Genomic DNA, 25,604 nt, shown 5'->3' on the forward strand with positions numbered 1-25,604 from the left:
TCGCCCCTGGGCGCCGCCATCTTGGGGCGCCGGCGGGCCCAATGGGCGGCTGCGCCGTGGCGGACGCGGGGTACGCGCGCGGGCGGGCGAACTGCGGCCCAGCTCATTCACGGCCATGGAGGCGCCCGCAGCCTGCCTGGTGCCGCTGCTGCTGCTGATCGGGGCCTGGGCCCCGACGCCGGGCCGCGCCTCCGCGGAGGCGCCGCCGCTGGTCAACGAGGACGTGAAGCGCACCGTGGACCTGAGCAGCCACTTGGCCAAGGTGACGGCCGAGGTGGTCCTGGCGTACGCGGGCGGCAGCTCCTCGCCCCGCGTCGCCTCCTTCCTTCTGGCTCTGGAGCCCGAGCTGGAGGCCCGGCTGGCGTACCTCGGCGTGCAGGTGAGCGGGGCCCGGGGACACGGGCCGGCCGGGAGGACCGGCGCCCGTCCCCGCCCCGGACACGTCAGCCCCGGCCGGCGGCGCAGGCGGCTGGGCCCGGGGCCTGCGGGGGCGCCGCAAGGTGGTGCGGCCGGAGCGCGGATTCGCCGGGGAGCCGGGCTCCGTCCAGTGCGATCGCAAATGGAACAGGTCCCCTGCTTCCAAGTTTGGAATCGTTTGAAACTGCTGTTAATATAACGCATTTCTTACGGTTGCGAACCGACGCTTCAAAAAATTTCCTTTTCCTTAAAGTTAGTTTAAAAACTCGTGCAAGTAATACAGTACAGAAAGGGAAAGTCCAGTTCTCTCCCTCCCGCCGACCGGTTCTCGTTCTTACAGTAAAGCAATAAATGCCTCCCAAGTTTGCTTCTGTTCTTCCAGGCATTTCAGTGGTCATTTTTACGCCTCTCAAGGAAACAGTGTTGGTTTGGGAATAGAGGGAATATACGTATACAGAGGTCTGCGTTCTATTGCTGTTTTCCTTAAACAACATCCATTAAGTGATTACCCAGTTATTGGTTTGGAGAATAGTCATTCCAGTGTCGTATTTCTTCTTAGCATACCTGACTGCTGAAGTTGGAGCTATAGAGTTGCCTTTATAGAGATCATGCTTCTGAAATGACTCCTGTTCCCTTCTCATGCTTTGTCCATAATGAAACACGCAGTTTTACTTAAAGGTTTGTGGAAGGATGGATTAAAACTTCATTTGAATGTTCTGAATGTTAAATCCCATTCTTCTATAAAAGCTAGTTCTCATTTAGCGAGGTTGCCACAGTATAACAAGATGACAGCAGAAGCTATCTGGCCATCATGCCGGAGAGCGCTTACAAGCTGGGTTACAGTACTGGTGTCTTATTGAGAATTCACCTTGTGTCGGGTATTGTGGTAGGTATTTTAAGTACATTCTCATTTAACTCTCCTAAGAGTCCTTCGAGGTGTACTGTTACTGCTGGTGAGGACTGTAGTTTGGGAGGTTAAGTTGTTTAACCTCCTACATGATGTCTTAGAATAAAGAGTCAGGTTAGTTTGTTTCACGCTTTGTGTGTGTGCGTTCTTCACTGTACGACACTGCCTCTTCTGGCCTAGATGGTGTGAGGTAGGGTTCTGTTGGGGGTATAAGACCTGTAGTCCCATAACCAGGTTTATTCAGAACGATTTTTTGATTTGTAGTCCAAGAGTGAGATGAGTTAAACGGGTGTATGTGCTCCCTTGTACCCCTGTCCCAATGGGAAACGTAACTGTATGATAAACCTAACCAAGAAGATGTGTATTTTCCAACAACTGCCTGGGAGGCTTTGGTGAGGTTGCTAGAAATTGTTTCAGTGAATTATCTTCAACACTACATGTAGAAGTTTAGGAACTGGTAGAGGAGGCCGTGATGATTATTGACTAGGAGCCAGTGGTTCCTTGTCTTTTTTTTTTTTTTTTTTTTTGGTTCCTTGTCTTTTTACTACCAAAGACTCATCTTACTTTTTTTGCTTTCATTTGGATCCTATATTTGAAATATTTTGTTTCTCTAACCTTTTATTAGATTACACAGTGACTCTAGTAAATATTTAGAAGTGATAATAAATATTTCTTAAGACAAATCAACATATAACTGAACAATGAGAGTTCCTGATAAGCACAAGTATACTAGAATGTTCCCACTGTGATAGGATTCTAGCAAAAGTAGTGAAATTTGTTGTTTTTATTAGGCTGTACAGCTTTGATGAGGATGATTGTATGATAACTTTTAGGCTTTTTGAAATATTACAAATAGCTTTCTCATTATAGCTTTGTATACCCTATTGGGAATCACTGCTCCAGTCTTAAAAGGTGGTCTTAAATTTTTTTTCTTTTGGTGGAGGTTGGGTTGGCAAAGAGATCAGTGCTGTGTGTGTAAGTTTTTTCCTTAGAATCTGTTCCACAATCTCATTCAAGATGCCTACTCTTTCTCAGAAAGACCCTGCAGCCTGCCGGAGCTGGCATCCTTTTCCTGGTTGCACAGCCGGTTGCAATGAAGGATAAGAATAAAAGAGTGTGCCACACAGTGGCCATTGCTTTTGCCACTGTTAACTTCTTTTGCGCAAGTAAAATCAGTTTTGGTTATGCATGAGACTTTTCTTCTACAACAATAAATAGGGACTTCCCTGGGGGTGCAGTGGTTAAGAATCCACCTGCCAGTGCAGGGGACACGGGTTCGAGCCCTGGTCCAGGAATATCCCACATGTTGCGGAGCAACTGGGCCCGTGTGCCACAACTACTGAGCCTGCGCTCTACAGCCCTTGAGCCACAACTACTGAGCCCATGCGCCGCAACTACTGAAGCCCGCACCGCACACTCTAGGGCCTGCATGCCGCAGCAAGAGAAGCCACTGCAATGAGAAGCCCGCGCACTGCAACGAGAAGCCCGCGCACCGCAACGAAGAGTAGCCCCTGCTCGCCACAACTAGAGAAAGCCCTTGCGCAGCAACGAAGACCCAACGCAGCCAAAATTAAAAATTAAAAGTTAAAAATAATAAATAATAAATAATACTGAGACTTATTCTATGCATAGGCATATTGGAATGTAAATGAAGAAGAAAACGTCCAGAAAGAAACCTTTCTGGCCTTTCTATTTGTAAGTGTAAACTGTATTTGGAAGCGTAATTTTAATTTGTATCTGTGTATTTGATCATTCAGGAAAATATTATGATTTTCTAGAGCATATTATACAGCTTATTCAGTGCAAAAGTAGGTCTTTTGACAGTGTTCTTGTATTTCACTTGAAAAATTGTTACTGAAACCAGAATTCAATCTTTGCAAAGTTCTGGTGGTTTGAATGTTTTAATGTGGACTTCTGCAGCAGTTAGTTAATTGTTAACTCAAAATTTAGAGACTAAAAGACAAGAATAACTTCCTTTGTACTTTTACAGGTGAAGGGAGAGGATGAGGAAGAGAACAATCTGGAAGTACGTGAAACCAAAATTAAGGGTAAAAGGTAAGGTAACAGTCAGAATATCTATGTCTGTCTTGCCTTGTCTGGTTGTAGGTTATCATATCAGGGCTGGAATCATAACTAGGAGAGTCGCTTAGAATGGGCCCAGCGTGTTAGAGGCTGTCTCAGTTAATAGAGTGTGTGGTAGCAGGCGACAGGCTCCCTGCATTCTGGACCCATTTATGATGTCTTTTCTGACTCCTAGTGCTGAAATTGGACTTCCCTGAGAGTGGCAGTGTGTTTCGCAACAGGAAAGTAGTTACTTCCATGCCAGATCAGGTCTCTAATCTATGGGGGTAGGGATCCCCAGTCAATAGATGGGAAACTGGTGGGTGGGACCTGCAGGCTGTTTGCCTCAGCAGACACCCTCCCATCGCTGCTTGGCTACCGTCCTGTTTACAAGGGGTAGACAGCCTTACCACACCTCCTTGCCAGCCTTCAGGGCACTGAAAGTGATGCTTTTTATTTTATTATTGTTTTTAATTTTTAAAAATTTTTGGCTGTGTTGGGTCTTTGTTGCCGTGCGGGCTTTCTCTAGTTGCAGTGAGCGGGGGCTGCTCTTCGTTGTGGTGCGCGGGCTTGTCATTGTGGTGGCTTCTCTTTGCTGTGGAGCACAGGCTCTAGGGTGCACGGGCTTCAGTAGTTGTGGCTTGAGGGCTCTAGAGTGCAGGCTCAGTAGTTGTGGTGCACAGGCTTAGTTGCTTCACGGCATGTGGGATCTTCCCGGACCAGGGCTCGAACCCGTGTCTCTTTTATTAGCAGGCGGATTCTTAACCACTGTGCCACCAGGGAAGCCCAAAAGTGATGCTTTTTCACGGGAGGTAGACTGAGCTCTTTGAACATGAAGCCTGGGTTTGAACTTGCCTTCTTCTCTGCTTTAACCTCAGTACCTAGCAGGGGGCCTGGCACTTGTTATTTATTTTAAAACACTATACTAAGGATAGTTTTCAAACACACGTTAAAAAGCAGGAAGGGACTTCCCTGGTGGCGCAGTGGTTAAGAATCCGCCTGCCAATGCAGGGGACACGGGTTCAAGCCCTGGTCCGGGAAGATACCACATGCTGCGGAGCAACTAAGCCTGTGCGCACCACAACTACTGAGCCTGTGCTCTAGAGCCCGCGAGCCACAACTACTGAAGCCCACGCGCCTAGAGCCCGTGCTCCGCAACAAGAGAAGCCACCGCAACGAGAAGCCTGCTCACCACAACGAAGAGTAGCCCCCGCTCACCGCAACTAGAGAAAGCCCGCACGCAGCAACAAACACCCAACCGAACCAAACATAAAATAAATAAATTAAAAAAAAAAAAGGCTGAAATTAATAGGTTGAAGGTAATCTCTTAGAAGTAACTGCTTTTATCTTGGTACAAAATTTTGCTGTGATTTTAAGCTGCTCTTCTCTTTTCCGTTTCTTGATCTCTCTTAATTGTTTCTCCTCATTCTTGCTCCAGCGGGAGATTCTTCACCGTCAGGCTCCCAGTCGCCCTTGATCCCGGGGCCAAGATTTCAGTCATTGTGGAAGCCGTTTATACCCATGTGCTTCAGCCATATCCAACCCAGATCACCCAGTCGGAGAAACAGTTTGTGGTGTTTGAGGGGAACCATTATTTCTACTCTCCCTACCCGACCAAGACACAAACCATGCGTGTGAAACTCGCCTCCCGAAACGTGGAGAGCTACACCAAGTTGGGGAACCCGACGCGCTCCGAGGGCCTCCTGGATTACGGACCTTTCCGCGACGTCCCTGCCTATAGTCAGGTGGGCCCTTGTGGAGTCCAGGCCACCCCTGTCCGCCGCAGAGCATATCTCCTGCGGGGTGACTGCGCGTTGAGGGGCTTGGGTGGGAATCCAAAGCACTGTGTCGGATCATCCCCAGAGTTCTAACCTGCCGAGAAGTGACTCCATGGGGCTCACTGTCCTCGTCCTGGGAGTTCAGATAGAGGCTGGGGCTTGAGGAGGACTTTGTAAAGGAGGCGGAGTTGGGGGAGCAGGAAACAAGGCATTCTGGGCAGAGGCGATGGGGGGACAAAGGCGCGGGGATGGGAAAACGTGAGCTGTGCTGGCCCTGGTGGCTGGGGTTAGCTGCTGGTGGTGTTGCTGAGCCTAGGGCGTGGGCCTTAAAGGCAGAGGGAGTGATGAAGGTTTAAAAAAGATGTTGTTATTATGGGACGTTTCAAACATACAGAAGTATAGAGTATCGTAAACGGACAGCCATCTGTTGCTGAGATTCAGTGGTTGTCAGGCTATTGCTACGATGCTTCAGCCGTCCTTTCTCTCTCTTTTCTTTGCTCTGTACTTTCAGGATAGATTTTCTGAAGTACAAGTTTTCAAATCAAAGCATATGAACATTTAAAAATCTCTTGCTGTATTGCCAAATGCTTTTTCAGAAAATTTAGCCAGTTTATTATGGCACCAGCACTATGAAACTGCCAGTTTCCCCATACCCGTGCCGGTATTGGCATTAAATGCTATTAAATACAATTATAATAAAATAACAAAATAAAATAACCTTATCTTGTCCACTTCTTGGACTTTTGGGAAAGAAAGGTGTTTTTCTGGTCCTTTTGTCCTTTAACTTTTTTTTTCTTCCACTTTTAATGAGATTAAATTGACATACAGCACTGAATAAGTTCAAGGTGTACAGCATAATGATTTGACTTATATCATGAAATGATTATCACAAGGAGCTTAGTGCACATTCATCATGTCATACAGATACAAAATTAAAGAAATAGATACCTGTTCAGACCTTGGCTCCAGTTTTGGTGCTTCATGTATAAATTATATGGGACGAGGGGCTGTGAAATTAAAAAAAAAAAAAAGTTAAGGAAATAGAAAAAAATTTGTTCCTTGTGATAAGAACTCTTAGGATTTACTCTCTTAGCTTTCATATGTAATGTACAGCAGTGCTAATTATATTTATCACGTTGTACGTCACATCCCTAGTACTTATTTATGTTACAGCTGGAAGTTTGGACCATTTGACCACCTTCCTCCAATTCTCCCTCCGTCCCGCCCCCGCCTCTGGGGGCCACAAATCTGATCTCTTTCTCTATGAGTTTGTTTGTTTGGTTTTTGGTTTTTGAAGTGTAATTGACCTACAACACTATGTTAATTCCTGTTATACAATATATTGATTCAGTATTTCTGTACATTTCAAAACGATCACCACAATAAGTGCAGTTATGATATGTCACCATACAAAGATATTACATAGTTAGTTATTGACTTCCCCACACTGTACATTTCATACTTGTCTCATTTATTTTGCAACTGGAAGGTTGTACCTCTTAATGTGCCTCACCTATTTCTCTCCTTCCCTGACCCCCCTCCCCTCTGGCAACCACCTGTTTGTTCTCTATATCTATAACTCTGTTTCTGTTTTGTTCATTTGTTTTCTAGATTCCACATATAAGTGAAATTATACAGTATTTGTCTTTTTCTGATTTATTTCATTTAGCATAGTACCCTCTAGATCCATCCATGTTGTCACAAATGGCAAGATTCCATTCTTTTTATGACTGAGTAGTGTTCCACTGTGTGTGTGTGTGTGTGTGTGTGTGTGTGTGTGTGCGTCTCACATCTTCTTTATCCATTCATCTGTTGATGGGCACTTAGGTTGCTTCTGTATCTTGGCTGTTGTAAATGACACTGCTATGAACTTTGAGGTGCATATAACTTTTCTAATGAGTGTTTTTCATTTTGTTTGGATAAACACCCAGGAGCAGAATTGCTGGGTCATACGGTAGTTGTATTTTTAATTTTTTAAGGAATCTCCATACTGTTTTCTGTTGTGGCTGCCCCAGTTTACATTCCCACCAACAGTGCATGAGGTTTCCTTTTTCTCTACATCCTCACTAACACTTGTTATTTATTATCTTTTGATAATAGCCATTCTGACAGGTGTGAAGTGATAGTAGCTCGTGGTTTTGATTTGCATTTGCCTGATGATTAGTGATGTTGAGCATCTTCTCATTTGCCTGTTGGCTCTCTGAATATCTTCCTTGGAAAAATGTCTATTCAGATCCTCTGCCCATTTGTAAATTGGGTCCTTTGTTTTTTGATGTCAGGTTGTAGGAGTTCTTTGTACAGTTTGGATGTTAATCCCCTGTTGGCTGTATCATTTGCAAATATCTTCTTCCATTCAGTAGGCAACCTTTTCATTTTGTTGGTAGTTTCCTTAGCTGTACAAAAGCTTTTTAATTTGATGTTTTTCTGGTCTTTCTGTAATTTTACTTTTTAAAAAATCTGTTATTCAGTTTATTTAAATTAAAAAGAAACAAAACCGTTCACCCATTTCTCCCACCCATGCCTCTGGCAACCACCAATCTGTTCTTTGTATCTGTGACCAGAAAGATTTCTTAATACTAACTGTTGGGCCTCTGGGTTTTTTATTTGTAAAATTGGGGATAAGTAGTAATTACTTCATTGTGATGTTTTGAGGATTAAATGAAATTATGTGCTTATTCAGAGCTCATAAAGAGTGCCTGATGCATACATACATGTTAACTCCATAAATGTTATCTTAAAAAGTCTCTTCTCTGAACTTTTCCAGATGAATTTTCTTCAGGTTAGAAAAATCCAGTAATGCTACGTGTCTCCCTCAGTTATGAGTTATTTGTTAGCTCACTGGTGAGAGGTTATGTCTTCATTAGATCTTATATTTATTTCCTAGTTACAGTTTTTCTTTATTTACAGCTTAAGATTTTATTTTATTTTAAAACTGTAAAAATTGGTTAAAAAAATCAATTTAAAAAGCTCATTTGCAGAAATTTGGAAAATAAAAACTACAAGGAGAAAGTAGAAATAATCTGTCATTCTGTTTCCTATCTGTGTTGACATTCTCATGTGTCTCAGTTCAGGTTCTGTTTTCTTTTTCTCACATAGTCACTATAAAATAATAAGTATAGCAATTTTGTTTGTAAAACAAATGATGTTTATGTTGGAACCTAAAACAGCTTTGTGTATTCTATCTTTCCAATTAATAATATATCGTGAATATTTCCATGTCATTACATTAGAGACAGCACAATTTAACCATTCTGTTGCATACATTAGACGTGTCACAGTTTAACCGTCCTGGTACTGATGCATAGGTTGTTTCCAATCAATTTGCTTTAAGCTAGTGTTGATTCCTCTGTCACCAAACTTTGAGCTGCTTGTTTCCTTCCTCTCCAGGACACTTTTAAAGTACATTCTGAGAACAACAGCCCTTTCCTGACCATCACCAGCATGACCCGAGTCATCGAGGTCTCCCACTGGGGTAACATTGCTGTGGAGGAAAACGTGGACTTGAAGCACACGGGGGCTGTGCTGAAGGGGCCTTTTTCGCGCTATGATTACCAGAGACAGCCAGATAGTGGAGTCTCCTCCATCCGTTCTTTTAAGGTATGGACTGTTGGACTTGGACATCAGGGAAACCATGACTATCACATCTGTCCTTTCTTTTGCTTTTTGAAAGTAGCTAATTATGGACAGTCGTTGGGATTGACTGGTGTTCAGGTAGTTGAGTGACGGTGTTAGAACCAACAGAATGTTAAAAAAAAAATTGCCCCCAGGAATTCCCTGTCGGTCCAGTGGTTAGGACTTGGCATTTTCACTGCTGTGGCCGAGGTTCAATCCCTGGTTGGGGAACTAGCATCAAGGCCAAAAAAAAAAAAAGCCCCCATTTATATAAGTAAGTCATGTTTTTTAAAGAAAATTTGAATAATGGAAAAAGGAAAAACAAACCCAGGCACCAGTTTTGCTGACACTCTTTTATGTATTTCCTTTTTCTTTTTTAATACTGTTTTTAAAAAACATTTGATCATATTGCATATACAGTTTTGTATCTTTTTCTGTCTTATCAGTGAAATCCTAGAAGCATTTTCATGTACTTAAGTATTACATAAGTGCTCACTGTGCGAACAAAGGCATTACATTTTCCCCTCGATTATCAAAATATGCTTACAGATTTGGAAATAAATAATTAAAAATAAGTAAAGATTTAAAAAAATAAGTTAAAAATATTAGGTGGAGAAACCCCTTTCATAAGTAAACCATAAACCACCTAGTGACTTCATGTGATTTCCTCCATCTTTAGTTTGCTTTCCTGCAAAGTAACTTACAGATTATTTGTACCTTTGTATTAAGTCTTTAGCATTTGCAAAGATGTTTTTGAGTCTGTTATTTACTGTTTAGAAAAATTTGGCTATTTACCAACCTTGACTGAGAAGCAGATGAGGTATCCAGATATTTTGAAGCCTTTGGGGGGAAGTTAGACTTTCCTCAGGTTGTTCACAGTTTGGAGACTATTAAGTAGTAGTGTGATGAAGAGCTTGGTGCAGGAAGTTTTTTCTGGACTTAGGATCACTTCCTCTGCGTCAGTTTCCGGAGTCTTCAGAAGGTATACTCACTGTCTTGCAGACCATCCTTCCTGCTGCTGCACAGGATGTTTATTACCGGGATGAGATTGGCAATGTTTCCACCAGCCACCTTCTTATTTTGGATGACTCCGTAGAGATGGAAATCCGGCCTCGCTTTCCTCTTTTTGGCGGGTGGAAGACCCATTACATCGTCGGCTACAACCTCCCAAGCTACGAGTACCTCTATAATTTGGGTCAGTTTTCAATTGTTAGAGAGTTGAAAAGAGAAGGACTGTCTTTTTCTGTAATTTCCTGTGGGTTTGTTTTGTGTTGTGTTGTGTGTGTGTGTGTGTGTGTGTGATAATTGCCAGTCCTTTTAGATGGGGAGAGGGTATTCTTTTATCATTCTTAGGAAGGCTGGGATATCAGCAACAACTTTTCATGGGTGGGTATAAATTACTGTTGTAAAAGTGATACCTGCATACGGTAATCAATTCACATAGGACAGTAAAAAGCTTCTTCTTACCCCGAGTTCTAGCATAAGAAGGAACTGCTTAAATTCTTTAAATTTGAAATATTTAAAAAATAAAAAATTCAGAGAATAATAAACACTTTTACACAAGCACCCAGAACTAATGATTATAAACATTTTGTCATATTTCCAAGTTTTTCTCTTTAAAACCTTTTTAATGCAAAATAAAATATAGTAAATCACACAAAACAAATGCAAAGCTCAGTAAATTATAAGAGGAACACCTTGTAACCATCACTCAGGTCAAGAAATTGAAATTTGCCAGCCACTCAGAAGGCCCTCGTGTACCTCCTCTTTCCCCACAACAGCGATCACCGTCCTGACTTTTGGGAGCCACTCTCTTGAATTTCTTCATCGTTCTATCACCCACTTGTATGTCTCTAGATACTCTAGTTCTGCGTTTTTCAAAAAAGTTGATTTCTCTTGTCAGCCTCTAGTAATCCATAGTTTCCTCCTCCATCTGTTTTCCTCATGGTTTATCTGTTGAAGAACTTGACCCTGTTTGTAGTGTAGCCCATGGTCTGGATTTTGCTGATTGCGGGTCAGAGCGCAGGGCAGCACATGCCTCTGTCTTCGTATTTCTAGCCCGTTGACAGCTGTCTCTGGAGCCTGATCAGACTCAGGTCGATCCTTTCAGCAGGACTCAGCTGACGTGTTCTTTCATTGAAGGCACACAGTCGGTGGTGGCTGGTGTCTCCTTCTGTGACGTTCAGGGCCTAGATTCTAGTACTTTACTTACGAGAAAGACACGCACAAAACCAGTCACAGCTGTGTCTGCTTGACCCTCCAGGAGACCAGTATGCATTGAAGATGAGGCTTGTGGACCACGTGTTTGATGAACAAGTGATAGACTCTCTGACTGTGAAAATCATCCTGCCAGAAGGGGCCAAGTGAGTCTGACCTCCCTTCCTGTCTCCTTTCCTGGTGGTGCCCTCTTGGCACCTCAGGGGGACGTTGGGTTCTAGGGCGCAGAGGAGGGGCTTCCGGCGGAGTTTAAACTGAGACATTTGACTTAGTGAGGGCACAAGATTCACTTATGAGCTATCCCAACACAGCCCTTTCTGTGACAGGGGCAGGATTCACAGCAGGCCAGAGTGATGGCCTGAGTCCGATGAGGTGACTGGCAAAAGGAGAGAATGCAGAGTTGAGGCAGCTGGGTGGCCTTGGGCTGTGCTCCTAGGAAGGGGAGGGATAGTGGAGACGGCTTTGTCTTGTCCTGGGCGTGTCACACCAGGTTCAGAAGGTGGTGGGGGGAGGGTGGTCTCAGATGGTATATCAGGTTCCATGGTTATAAACAGAGGGAGCTGTCTTTGGCCAGTTTAAGCAGAAAGGAAGGAATCTGGAAGGGTAAGGGATCTCATCAAATGCTGGCCTAAGTTGAAGAACCAGGCTTGGGAAAGGACAGAGCCACGGCGTCTCTAGGAGTCCAGTTGGCAGAAACCAGTGGACACTCACAGGGCCACCTGCCCTTGGCATGGGCGACAAAACGTTCTCATACTCCGGGCTTTCTGACAGTGGGTCCGCGGTCTCAGGGGGTCGGGTGTTCCCTGTGATGGGAGGGGAGCAGAGTGGAGTAGAACTCATGACCTGGGGAGACCCCTGGGGCCTTGGATCCTCACTGTGAACCTAGTTGGTCAGTGCGGTTTGTCTGAGGCTCAGTTTCCCCCCATCGGCATCTAGGAACATCCAAGTGGACAGCCCCTATGAGATCAGCCGAGCCCCTGACGAGCTGCACTACACCTACCTGGACACGTTTGGCCGCCCCGTGATCGTGGCCCACAAGGAAAACCTGGTGGAACAGCACATTCAGGACATGGTGGTATGCGCTCCACAGCCCTGCCTCCCAGGCCTCCTCCCTGCAGAGCGGCTGCAGGGTCGGGGACCCGCCATCCTCTCCTCCTTGCCTGGCGTGGTTTCGGCACAGCCACCTCTGGGGGCGGGGGTGGGGCAGATGGCGGGGGCAGCCCGGACAGTTGTAGGCCTGGTGAGGCCCCTTCGCCCCCAGGTGTCCGAGTCCGGGCGGACCTGTGTGTCAGCGTGTGTTCCTGGCTCCCCCCAGGTGCACTACACCTTCAACAAGGTGCTCATGCTGCAGGAGCCCCTGCTGGTGGTGGCTGCCTTCTACATCCTGTTCTTCACCGTCATCGTCTACGTCAGGCTGGACTTCTCCATCACAAAGGTACCCAACTCGGCCGCCTGCAGAGTGCGCTTGACTCGCTTTCCCAGCGCCCGGCTGCGCGACATACACCTCTGCCCTGCCTGTGGCCTCAGCTGACCGTTACCCTAGAGACCCCTCCTTTTGTTGCTGTGGTCACAGACGTGCGCTGTTGAAGGAGACAGGTTGCTGCTCACGACCAGTTCCGTGGGGAGAGGCGGTGGGCAGAGCGTGTGCCCAGAAAGGCTCCTGGGGAAGTGACTGGCAGAAGAGGTGGGGCGGGGCCTTTGGCTGAAGGGAGCAGCTTGTGGGACAGCATGGCAGGCTTTCGCTGGGGCCTGTGGGTGGCAGTTGGTACGAACGAGCAAGGACGTTGGTCTGGCTGGTTCCGTAGACCAGCGAGGCTGCCCCGGGGTAGGGGTGCCACCGGGGCAGCTGCTAGCCTTGTCACGCAGAAGGGCTGAGTCTAGGTTTTATTGTGACATATCCCCATTTTCTACGCTATAAAAATTGCTTTTGTTTTATTAATTTAAAAAATGCCGAGTTTTAAAATGATTCTGCATTTAGACATTTTGCAAGAATAGTAAAACGAACTCTTGTGCACTCTTCACCTGGACGGAGTGGTTGACATTTGGCCTCTCTGTCGTGTGTACTCTTCCTGAGCCGTTTGAGAGTAAGTTGCCCACCTCCCTTGAATACTTAGGCGTGTGCACAGCCTGACCCCGAGGGCCCCGTCTCTCACAGCCAGAGCATGACGATCGAAGTCGGGAACGTGACGTTGCTCTAGTAACAACCAGCACCCGGTCCAGGCTCAAATTTTCCTGATCGCCCCAAGGGTAACTTCTGTAGCCGTTATTTTTCATACTTCAGAATTCAGTTGAGGATGATGCGTTGCATTTAGTTGTCATATTTCCTTAGTCTGCTTTACTCTGGGACATTCCTCAGCCTTTGTATGTAGTTTAGGTTTCTTATGTTTCTCCTTGAAAATTCAGATGATGCATTTTTGGCAAGAACATTATAAAGTGGTGCTGTGTCTGCAGTGCATCAAGTCGGGAGGTACCTGATGTCATTTGGTCCGGGGTTGGTGATATTGACTCTCCTTGGTTGAGTTGGTGCCTTTCTTGGTTTATTCACTGTAAAGTTACTATTTTTCTCTTTGCAATTAATATATAATCTGTTTGAGTCTATATAAATATCATATATATTCACCCATTAGTTACAGTGTTTATTACTAATTCTTATCTGAATCTGATAGTTGTGGTAGCTGAAAAACTATAGTGCGTTTTACCTTACTAGGTGGTTTCCTACTGTAAGGAAAAGCTTTTCTTGTTGGTTGGTTGGTTCATTATTCGTTTGGATTCATGTGTTATTTTATTGGATTACTGTCCACTGTGCTGTTCCTTTTGATGCTCAAGTGTCCCAGGTTTGACTGTCTTTCTGTCTACATTGTATTTTTGAGCACTTCCTTATTGTAGGGTGCAGCAATACGTTTCCGGCATATCTTGTACTTTCTCCAAGGAGCTCCGGTTCCTTTCAGTGCAGAATGGTACCTGGAGACCATGATCTGGGAGCTGGTTGTGATGACTGCTTTTGGAACAGCTCTGCTCCTCAGCCCTTTCAGCAGACAGAGCCGGGAGATAAATACATGTGGTATTTGAAATATGAGTTATTCCAGTCTAACACCGCAGGGTTCTTTGCCTGGATCCCAACATCAGTGTGTTTATTTGCTGAAGTCTATAAACAAAACAAAACAGTTCCACAGTTGCTGCACTCATACCATGACAAACACCAAACCTACCAGTAGAGCGCCAGGTTTCTTGGCAGTTCTTTTTGTCTTTATTTTTTTTAATAAATTTATTTTATTTATTTATTTATTTTTGGCTGCACTGGGTCTTCGTTGCTGCGCCCGGGCTTTCTCTAGTTGCGGCGAGCAGGGGCTACTCTTCGTTGCGGCGCATGGGCTTCTCGTTGCGGTAGCTTCTCTTGTTGTGGAGCACGGGCTCTAGGCTCCTGGGCGTCAGTAGTTGTGGCTCGCGGGCTCTAGAGTATGGGCTCAGTAGTTGTGGTGCACGGGCTTAGTTGCTCCATGGCATGTGGGATCTTCCGGTATCGGGGATCGAACCCACGTCCCCTGCATTGGCAGGCGGATTCTCAACCACTGTGCCACTAGGGAAGCCCTCTTTTTGTCTTTAGATTGAGACTATAGTGTCAAAGTACTGTGATCCCAAGGTGGTTGCTCTGTTCTTCTTTCCCATGTTACTCATTTGAAAGGTAGTTAGGTTCATTTATGCTTGAATTTTATTCTGGTTTCTTCCTCCATCATTGGAAATATTTAATGTTGGTTGTGATACTGTAAAACATTAACAAAGTTCTAAATTGAGAACTTGAAAATGGTGCGGTTTCCTCCACCCTGTCCCACCCTGCCTCGTAGGGAACAATTTCATCAGTCCCCGAGGTAGCCTTTCTGATTTTGCGAAAACAGGCAGATATTTCTTATTTTCTTCTTTTGTACACAAAAGGTAGCAACAGCATAGCTACTTTTCACTTTGTTTTTTTCACTTAACTAATGTATCCTGAAAATCACTCGTATCAGTTCATAGAGAGCTTTCTTCCTCGTTATTTATTTTTTTTATAGCTGCAGAGGACTCTCTTGTATGGATAGGTCATAGTTTATTCAACCGATTTCCTGTGTATACATCTCTATTTTAAAGCTTTGATAATTTGTTGAGGAAAAAAAAACTAATTGTGGGCCAAACCGACCTTCTGCAGGCCAGAGTCAGCCTTTGAGCATGCCCGGTTAGGGCTTCTGCAGTGGCCCACTGGTGAGGGATTCTGGGGAGTACATGGGGCCGCGTCTAAAGGGCCGTGGCTGGCTAAGGAGCTTGGGCTTCACCCTTTAGGCCCTGGAAACACGTCCTGGAAGCCCTCCCCGGCCTGAGATGGGATTTCTCCTCCCTCAGTACCTCATACCCCTCACGGTGCACCCTGGCATCAGTATCCCTTTTATACGAGTCTGTCTGTCCTGCTGGACTTGGACGTGAACGTCTGCTTCATCTTCCCGTCCCGTCCTGCCCATGGCTGAACCGTTCCAGGGTCAGTGTCGGTGAAAGTGTGATTCTCTGACTTTCCAAGATGGCGGCTTTTCTCGTTTGTGTGCTAGTGGTGGGCGCTCCTTGGGAGGAGAAGGTCGGAGTGGGCTCAGGGCTGGATGTCATCACACACGGTGTCTCTCCCCCAGGATCCGGCTGCAGAAGCCAGGATGAAGGTGGCCTGCATCACAGAGCAGGTCTTGACCCTGGTCAACAAGAGACTAGGTCTCTACCGTCACTTTGACGAGACAGTCAACAGGTACAAACAGTCCCGGGACGTGTCCACCCTCAACAGTGGCAGGAAGAGCCTGGAGACGGAGCACAAGGCCTTGGCCAGCGAGGTGGCGCTGCTGCAGTCCAGGCTGAAGACGGAGGGCTCCGACTTGTGCGACAGAGTAAGTGCCTGCCGTCGCCGAGTCCCCCGGCTCGTTCCTGCCTCGCCCAACGTGGCCTTGCTCGCCGCTGGCCTGTGGGGTGAGCGCGCCCAGTGGTGGCCGCGTCGCGTGGTGCCGACCCTTGGGGTGGAACGAGGTCTGGGCTCTCGGTTGTGAGCTGGATTTGGAGGAAGCGCTGCTGGCCTCCACGGCGCTGGTGTTGCGAGCAGCTGCTTGCTCTCCTGGAGGCCAGACTGGACGAGGCTCCAGGTTGCTCGGGCTGCAGGGAGGAGCACCGAGACTTACAGTTGTGGGTTTGAATCCAGGCTGTGGTTCAGGCTTTCTGAACCTGAGCAGGTTGCCGAACTTGTGCGCCTCAGTTTCCTCATCTCTAAAATGGGGGAGCTGTTGATCCTTACTGAGCTCACGGCGGTCACGTGAAATGAGTTAGTGCATGTGAAGCGCTGGGAATCCTGCCTAGGACGTGCTGCATGAGTTCTTGGCGCCTGTAAATGAGGCTGAAAGCCCCCGGGGTGCCCCTCTGAGCCCCTGACCACCCTCTCCACGCGCCCCCACCCGCTCCTGCTCCCTCTCCGCACCCTGTGCTGTTTTCTTCCGCACACCCGCCCCTTTGTGAAACCATGTATTCGTGTGCTTAAGTATTTATTGTGCGTCAGCTTCCCGTGTCGTTACTGCCGTTTTCCAGAGCGTAGTCATGCCTGGCTTCATGGCTCACAAGTATTTGTTGAGTGTTGAATGAATGTGGCTATAAAAGGCCTCAGCCTGACACCCAGTTGGTGATAACAGGAGTCGCCCACCCGCTGCCGTTGGCCCTCTGCCTGATCAGGTCCCTGGCCAAGTTTGGCCGTGGGAGGGAAGAGAACAAACGTTCACCGAGTGCCTGCGTGCGTCCGGCACTGTGCTGGGGGGTGTCGATATTTCCACACTCGGTCCTTACAGTCTCTCCACATCTGGGGCCGGGGGTGGTGAAGGGCCTGGCTCACAGGGGCCAGAGCTTGCAGGAACAGGCCTTTCAGGGGGTGAAGCTGGCCTCTCCCTCCACAGCAGCCCCTCTGCCCCGGGAGGTGGTGGGTCTGTGGGGCAGGGCCACAGAGGACACTCGAGCCCTGCCCTGCTCTTGCCTCGGCCAGGTGAGCGAAATGCAGAAACTGGACGCACAGGTCAAGGAGCTGGTACTGAAGTCGGCAGTGGAGGCCGAGCGGCTGGTGGCTGGCAAGCTCAAGAAAGACACGTACATCGAGAACGAGAAGCTCATCTCGGGAAAGCGACAGGAGCTGGTCACCAAGATCGACCACATCCTGGATGCCCTGTAGCCCTGCACTTCCAGAGGGCAGGGTGGGAGTGGTGAACATCAAGGCCAGCAAATGCTGGCTTCTGTATTTTGCAGAAGGCCTTCAAGGAAGAAAGAAGCCAGGCTCTGCCTCAAGCAATACAAGAAGCTTAGTTTTTGTCCCTAAAATGTTCCTTTAAAAAAAAACAAAAACAAACTTAAATGTCATTAAAAACAAAATATTTTTGTGTTTTGAACAAAGAAATTTTTGAGTTGGTTTTATTTGTTCTGAAGCCTAGGATATTCTTTCCACCTGTAAGCCCCTTGTTTTATGCCCTTCTAATTCCTGATGTTTGGGTATTTTACAGGCGTGTATGTTTTTTAAAGCATGTGTGACCGAATGAAAATAAAGCTGGAACTGTGAACATCTGTTCTGTTCTGTTGAAAGTCTCTCATAACTTATTTCTTAACTTTGGGGATAGTACTTTTATCAAGTGCTTTTTATCCATTAAATAATGGATTTGCTCCTGAGAGCAAGTCTGCATGGCGAGTATTGGTTACATTTTACATATTAGAACACTTGACGCCACAAAGGTAAAGTGGCCTAGGTAAGGTCCCAGAACAGAGTGGTGGGGTGTCAGAGTGCTTGTGTCATGGGCTCTTCTGGGCACTAAGGAAACAATGAGCAGAGCAGAGATGGCTCTTGTGGAGAACAGTCACGTGATCAACACAGACTCATGGTCACAAACTGACATAACCCTGTAAGGAAGAGGGACAGGGTCCTCTGATGGTAAATACAGGAGAGCACTGGATGGGGATGGGAGTTGGGGAAAGTTTCCCTGAGGAAGCGGCATGTGCCAAGGCCCTGGGGCTTGAGGACCTGAAGGGAATCCAGAGAGTGGGGTATAAAGTGTATGACACAGGGCTGCAGAGCTGGAAGAGCCCAGACAAGACAGGGCTTTATAGGTCTGCCCAGGCTTTTGGCTTGACCCTAAAGTCAAGGGAAGACCGACCCGTGTATGAGAGACATGCTTAGCTTTGGTTTTGGCTGAGAACGAACTGAAGACTATAAGTAGATGTGGGAGAAGGCCTGCGAGCCTGTTGTAACCCAGGCAGAAGTTGAAGGCGTGGGCCAGGGTGGTGATGTAGGGACACGGATGGAGTGGAGAGACTTACGTGGGGGAATCGGCTGCCGAGTGATCAACTCCCTCCACTCCACTCTCCTCTCCGCCTGGGGTGGACGCCTTATCCTCACCTAGTGAAGTCCTGCTCGTCCTTCAGGGAACAGCTTAAGTACAGCCCCCGGGAAGCCTTCCACGACCTCTGGGACCCATCCTGTTGTGCCCTCTTGTGCTACCCTGTACCCGTCCTCCACATCGTCCAGCGCGGTCGGAACGTGTGCGATCACTGGACCAGCCCTGATAAGGCAGAGGTCTCGTCTGATACGCTCACCCTTGTGTTATCAGCTAGACGTTCAGATCAGCGTGTGACACCCAGTTGGTGGCTTACATCTTGGTGGGGAGGGTGGCGAGATGGCTGTGCCATTCACCTAATGTGGGGCAGTCTGCACGAGGCCAGTTTCGAGGAAGACGGTGATGAGTTCTGTTTCAGACCCGGTGAGGGGGTGTGTGCCTGAGCCGCCCGGTGGGACCGTCCGTGGGAGCTGGTTAAACGGCGAGCTGGAGGCTGCGGGTCCGCTGCCGGGGAAAGGTGTGGGGTGGTGGAGACCCAGGACTGAGCATTAGGGCCCCAGGGTGCCGCGGCCGCCTGGAGCGCGACGCTGCGGCGGGTGCGGCAAGGGAGCGCAGGACCGCGTGGACTCGGCAGTGCGTGTCTCGGGTCGACCAAGAGAAGGCTGTGGGGTTTCGGAGCGGGTCGTTGAGGTGGTGACTGCAGAGCTGCGTGGCTGGGCGGTGGGGACGGGCGCGGGAGAGGCTTCCCGGTGCAACTGACAGCTTGAGGACGGGCGCGTTCCGATGTGTTAAATGCCGTCGCGGAGTGTCGGGTGGGAGGGGGAGACTGAAGAGAGGAAATGGTGGAGGCCAGTGTGAGGGTTTGAGGCGGGGGTCGGGCAGGGTACGGAAAACGCTCGCTCCAGAGCGGGGCTGCACGACCCCCGGTCCCACCGGCACTGTGGTCTCGGGGAGCCTGGGAGACCGACGGGCGGCGCTCGGTTAGCCCTCGGGAGGGAACAGGTGACGGTACCTCGCGGCCGCTCCCTCGGCCTTAATGCTGGCTCCTCCGAAGAGCTTCTGGCCGCGCCGGGTCCTCGGGTCCCGCTCTCGAGGCCGCAGGCGGGGCTGCGCTCGGCCGGGGCCCCGGGCTGCAGGGCGGGCTCCCCTCGGGCGGTGGCCGCCTCGGCCGGCCGTTAGGCAGCTTCTTCTCCAGCCTCCCCGCCTGCTTAGTTCGGGTAAATCCCTCACTTCGGAGCAGGGAAGGGAAGAACCGGGGGCAGAAACCGAGGGTCGTGCCAGCGGGCGCCCTCTGCTGGGCCGGCGGGCCGCGCGCAGGCCGGGGAGCAAGCTGCGCGGCGCCCGCGCGACTCCCGGAAACCCGCCGACACTACACGGGCTGCGCCGGGTGCGCAGGCGCAGAGGGCCCGCCGGGGAGACGCGGCTAGGGGAGCCGCGCATGCGCAAGGCCGCACCCACGGTGAAGCCGAGGGCTCTAGCGGTGGTGCCACCTAGGGGCGGGGGCCGGGAGCCGCCTCCCGGCCTGGACCAGACTTGCGCTGGGCCGAGCCAGGGCCTCGTCCATCACCCCAGCGGGGCCCGGGATAGGCCTGCGCGCCCGCTGCCCGAGCTCCGCGCATCCCCAGCTCTGGGGCGCGGGCCCCCCTGTTCCTACCTGGTCCTGGATTCCCCAGTGGCCAGCGGGGCCTGGTTCCCCCTCCTAAGCCCGGGGCGAGGGTGGACTGGCCTGGCCCGTGGTGCGCGGCGAGGTGCCCAAGACACGGACACGTTCACTGGTCGCGGACCAGCCTCCTCTCTGGGCCCACAGTGGGGAGTGGGCGCTCCTGGGCCACGTGTGGTCTAGGCACCCAGGCCAGCCTGCCGTCCAGCCCATCACCCGACCCCACCGTCCAGCCCATCATCCGACCCCGCTGTCCAGCCCGCTTTCCAGCCCCGCTGTCCAGCCCCATCGTCCAGCCTTCCTCCTCCACGGACAGGCCTCGAGCTGCCCACGGCCGCGGGTGGTCAGAGGGAGGAAAAGGTGGCTGAAGAAGAGGGCCGGGTGTCAGTCTCCCCCTCCATTTGTCTTGGAGGCTGACACGGAGAAACCCCAGAGGGCCAAGTGCGCCCTCACAGTTTCACCACAAGTATCCTGGCCGGGCATCTGGCGCCGAGCTGATAGTGCAGCCCGGCCGCAGCCCCGCCGGAAGCGCTGCCAGCGGTTGGGGCCGCGGCCCAGACAGGAAAGGCCCCCGCGCCCGGCCCGCGGCCTCACTACGCCGGCTGCTGCCCCGACGGCGGGGCCAGGCTGGAGCCCAGTGGCCGGGGACCGGGACCCGGACCTGGGGACCCACCTGTCACCTGCCTGGAGGTGACATGGAGGGAAGATGGAGCCTGCGGCCTGGGCCTGACCTGAGCCAGAGGAAGGGCAGCCTCTCCCTCCCATGGCCAAGCCCTCGTGGTGCCCCCAACCCAGACGTTTACATTCCCAGCGTCCCTGCCGTCGCTGGTTCCATGGTCACTGTGACAGGCCCGGAACCAACTGCAGGGAAACAGAAGTGAACAGAAGGCCACGGTATTGGCCGTGGGGAAGGGCAGGCCGAATGGGACATAGTTAAGAGGAGTGGTCAAAGGGTGTGGAGGATTTGCAGGTGGGGATGATGGGGAGGGAGGGGCCCAGACTCCAGCCCCCTTTTTGCCTTTCCTTCAGGAGGTGGAATCCAGAAAGATATGTTTTAAGATGAGAAAGACAGGAGCCCCTTTCAATGCTGGAGGGAAGGAAGGAGGTCATGGGGAGGGAAAGATTGCAGATCCAGGAGAGAAGGCGCCGGTCCAGAGAAGGAGTCCCGAACAGCAGGACTGGACGGGATTGAGGGCTGAACGGGGATTTCAAGGGAGATCTCTGAGCAGTTGGCCGTGCCTCCCCCCAGCCCCGTGGAGGAAAGCGGCAGAGACCCCATCCAGCTTTGCCTCCCAGGTGACCTTCCCGATTCCCCAGGTGGCTGGGAGGCCCCTACCTTACACCAATCGGCACTGCTGTCTGAGGTGCAGCAACTGCTTGCTGCCCTAGCCCGGGAGCTCTCTCTCTGCGGGGCTGAAGAGGCAGCATGTCGAGGCTGCGATTGATGCATTTCACAGATATCTTTACTCTGTCTCAGGCACAGTTCTAGACACTGGGGATACAGCAAGTAGGCTAAGTCCTGTGTGACTTTCAGGAGGACAAGAAACTAGAAAATAAATCACTGCGGGCAGTGCTATTGAGGAAATAAAATAGGGTGATGTGATCAGTGGGTTTAGCCTGCAGGCTTGGGGCGGCTCACTGGGAGGGGGCGGCTCACTGGGAGGAGGCGGCGGCAGGGTTGGCGCTAGGGCTCAGCGAGCCCCCCAAGCCCTGCTGCGTCCTGCGGGCGTCTGCTCTGCTCCACCCAGCCAGGCCCTGGTGGCGGCAGAACCTCCTGCCTCCAAGTCTTCCCTCGGGGTGCCCCCCGCTGCCTCTCCTTGGGCAAGTGCCTTCCCCTCCCCAGCCTGACGTCTTCCTGCACAAGCCCATGTCTGAGGGTCCTTCTGCCCTGACGCTGGGATGGATGCTGGCCCAGCCTCTGTTGAGGAGGGAGGAGACATGGGGCTTTGTTTGTTTTGCCAAACTGTGGGCAGCAGCTGGGCCAGTTGGAAGGGGAGCCTCAGACCGGCCTGGGGTTGAGTCTTGGTTCTGAAAGTCACTGGGGTCCTTTGCACACATTTCCTGACTCAGGCTGCAAACCACATAATACCTGTGTTACGAGGGTGAAAAGTGTGCAAGCAGGCGTCTTGACAGGGCAGTTGTGACTTGTTTGTGTGTGTGTGTCGGGGCAGGGTGTTGGGGCCCTTTCCAGGCTTGTGAATTGCAGGTCCTGGCAGAGCTGGTCTCGAAGGCCCGTCCCAGCGTGGCCGTCCTTTGGTTCTAGGTGCGTAGCCCACCTGTTACTCAGGTCCCAGAGCCACCGCCTGTGGACCTGGCACAGACAGCAGCCCTGCCGCAGGGCTCTGATCTGACAGACGTGGACACAGGTACCCGGAGACATGGCCTTACCCAGGGCCCACGGTGCAGGTGTGCGTGCACCCTGGTGAAGTATGTGGCGTGTCTCCACGCGTGTGTGTCCACTTGGCTCTAGAGCTCACTCTGTTTCTTGCTGGTCTCACTTGTGTCAGGTTTTTGGGTCGATTCACGTTGCCGTGTGTACATCTGGGATGTCCTGTCCCGGAGTATCTTGCTGTGTGTCCTCTGCCTCTTGACCACCCGGCCTGCAGTGATGTGACCCCACTCTGCAGGCTGGGTCCATCTTCCCTGTGCCCCACAGGAGGCTGCAGGGGGACTGGGAGCTCACAGGCTCTGCCAGCATGGCCACGGTGTGGCCCCTCCTCAGCCGTGTCCCCCCTGCTTTGTGCAGTTTGTATCTGTTGAGTCCCTACAGCAGACCTGGGGGGAGGGGGGGTGTAACTCATTTCCATTTCCAGTGAGAACAGGACCCCAGGGAGGAGAGGTGGCTCTTCTGGGGCCACACGACCATCAGGCAGGTCAGGCGCCAGGCTGGCAGCAGGGACTTGCAAAATGACTGGTACCTGCTGCCGCCCGCCCAGCGCTGGGAGCTGCGCCTTGCCTGACCCAAGACAGGGGCGCCGCTGCAAAGTTCCTGGCTGCTCTGAAGTATCGGGGTCCCCAGAGAGCAGCCATGCCCGCTGTTGGGAAAGAGAGTCTGGGGGTGCAGCACCCGAGTGACATGAGAGAAACCCTGGGGCGGTGTGAGTCTCACACCTGGCAACACAGTATCTCTTTACAGTTACTTCTTTTTTTTTAATAGTAATCTTTTATTTATTTCTTTATATATTTTTAAAACTTTTGGCTGTGTTGGGTCCTCGCCTGTGTGCGAGGGCTTTCTCTAGCTGCGGCAAGCGGGAGCCACTCCTCATCGCGGCGCGCGGGCCTCTCACCATCGCGGCCCCTCCTGTTGCGGATGCAGTTACTTTTTATTTAGGCAAGTGAAACTGGCTTTGCACTATGGTAGGGATACAAACTTTCATTGAAACTAAATTAGGCTAGAGACCCACCAGACGGAGTAGGGAGGGTGCGAGATGGCAGAGAGCTCCAGGCAGGCTGCTGGGGTGGATTGCTGGTTTTGCCACCACTTAGCTGTGTGACCAAGGACAAGGTACTCAACTGCCCTGTGCCTTGATTTCCCCATCCGTAAAATGGGGTAATATTCATTCCTAACTCTGAGAGTCATTGTTGCTATGAGGCTCACAGGAGTTGACAGGCTGGGCGGTGGCCAATAGTAAGTGCTGGGTGGGGTCTGTTGTTTATGGGAACGTTTAGACTTGGGGGGTGGGAGCATCTGGCACTGCTGTGAAGGGGGAGTCGACTGCTGACCAAACACCCTCTAACTTAGCTGCCATTGCGGAGCGGAACTGAGTCCCTTTTGTCGTGTGCCACACTCCCCTGCACCCCGGGGACACAGGGGCAGCTGAGAGGCGGTTCTCTGGGAGCCTGGCCTCGGAGCCTTGGGTCTCAAACATAGGATGGGATACTCCCAGGATTGCTGTGGGTGCGACAGGGACCTTCTCCTTGACCAGATTCCAGTCGGGGGTCCTCTGAACCCTCTTCTCACCTAGGCCCTGACTTTCGGGCTTCTGTGTCCCTCTCTGCACTGTCCCATTTTAGCAAGAATCCTTCTAGGTCAATTTAGCTGGAATTCCCCCACCCTGGATATCTGATTGGTTCCTCACCCCTCACCTCCCGCAGCTGCTGTCTGATCACCTGGCCCGCCTTCAGCGAGAATCCTGTGAGGTTGGTTTTGCCAGAAACCCGGTCCCCCGGTGTTTCCTCTTGGTCATTTTCTATCCACTGCCCCCACCTGCTCCTGGGCAGTAAATTCCCTTTTCCTTGTTGCGTTCAGGGTTAGGCCCCATCACTCTCCCACTGTAAGACCCCATTGTAGGGGCCTGTTGATAACAGTCTTCCTTACTGTCTTTAACAAGGGCCTTGAATAATTTTTCCTTGGTAGGGGTCATGGGAGACCATAGTTGTAGAGCGTACAGTGGGCGCTCAATAAATGCTGGAGTCTCACTTCAGCCCCCAGGCCGGCCGCTGGACACCCATCTGGCTTCCTGTCGTCCTTCCAGGGACGTGTTCTGTGTGGCTCTGGACAGAGTTACTGCTCGGTGTTCAGGGCCTGGGTTTCCCCTTTGCAAAGTAGGGCGGCTGGACCCCGACCCCTGAGTGGTGAGCAAGGTTCAGGTAAGGGCTGGACTCGCCTCTCTTTGCTCCAAAGACCCTCCGAGGCCGGCGGGGACTGTGGCCTCATTGCCTCTAGAGGGCGCCCCCGCCCAGGAAATCCACACTTGTGCACACAGGCGGGCCGAGCTGCCCAGAGCACAGGGGCCGCATGTTTTGTGCCGCCTGTGGGGGCTGTGCCCCGAGGAGCTCTGTTGGGGGGGCCGGATTCTACTTGGGAGGGTGAAGCAGCGTGGTGCCTGCCCGACGGGTGAGGTGGCGACCGCCGGGTCCTCTCGCACACTCCCCAGATGTGTGCAGTCCTGTCTGCCTTGGTTCCTCACCTGTCACCTAGGATTGTCACGGGAGCTGCCTCACAGGCCTCTGTGCAGACGGAACGAGCCGATGGTGGTGGAGCTCTTAGAGGGGTGGGCGCTGGGTACATGTCAGCAGCTATTGCTGGGCACCTGTTCCAGGCGAGGTCCTGCGGTGGGAACTCAGGTCCTCACACCCCTGGGTCCTCACAGCTGCCCCACGGGTGGAGGGTCCTACCTGGAAACTGGAGGTTAGGGAAAGTCAGCTCAGGGTCCCGCCTGGTGAGTATGGGTCCCATTGGGATTCGGTCCCAGTGACCGGCTCCCAGTTGGGGGCTGGTCATGCCACATTGCTCAGGCCTTTGCAACAACCAATGCTGCCGACCCGGGCTCCCCTGAGAGCCCGGGACACACCTGTGGGCAGAGTGCCCGAGGCGGCCTCCTGGACTCTGGGTGGCAGCTCTGGGCCAGGTCCTGTGGGGACCTGGGGACGTCCTCAGGCTGTGGTCCCTGCTCTGGAACTGCCCTGTGGTAGCTTGGAGGCTACGGCTCGGTGCTGGAATAGGTGGTCCAGGAGATGGCCTTCCTGGAGCCCGCTAGAGCCCACAGCCCCTGACATGTGCCAGGCTCATTCCTCCCTCTGTGTCCATGCTTGGTCTGTGCCCACCACGTTGACTGCTCTCATTCAAATCCTCTGTATCCGCCAAGATCCAG

The 25,604-nt window shown here is 51.1% G+C and overlaps 1 protein-coding gene across 1 annotated transcript; it reads left to right on the top strand.

The window, feature by feature from the left end:
* Positions 1–40: 40 nt before the first annotated feature.
* Positions 41–17,586, top strand: RPN1 (ribophorin I). The gene is made up of 10 exons (XM_082413974.1): positions 41–379; positions 3,315–3,379; positions 4,824–5,130; positions 8,551–8,760; positions 9,778–9,970; positions 11,039–11,138; positions 11,929–12,067; positions 12,308–12,427; positions 15,642–15,887; positions 17,018–17,586. Exons 1-10 carry the CDS (start codon positions 116–118, stop codon positions 17,198–17,200), a joined length of 1,827 nt encoding a protein of 608 aa, XP_082270100.1. The 5' UTR covers positions 41–115; the 3' UTR covers positions 17,201–17,586.
* The last annotated feature ends 8,018 nt before the right edge of the window (positions 17,587–25,604 follow it).

The sequence above is a fragment of the Balaenoptera physalus genome (genome assembly GCF_965194825.1).
Source record: "Balaenoptera physalus genome assembly, chromosome: 11".
Classification (NCBI taxonomy): domain Eukaryota; kingdom Metazoa; phylum Chordata; class Mammalia; order Artiodactyla; family Balaenopteridae; genus Balaenoptera; species Balaenoptera physalus.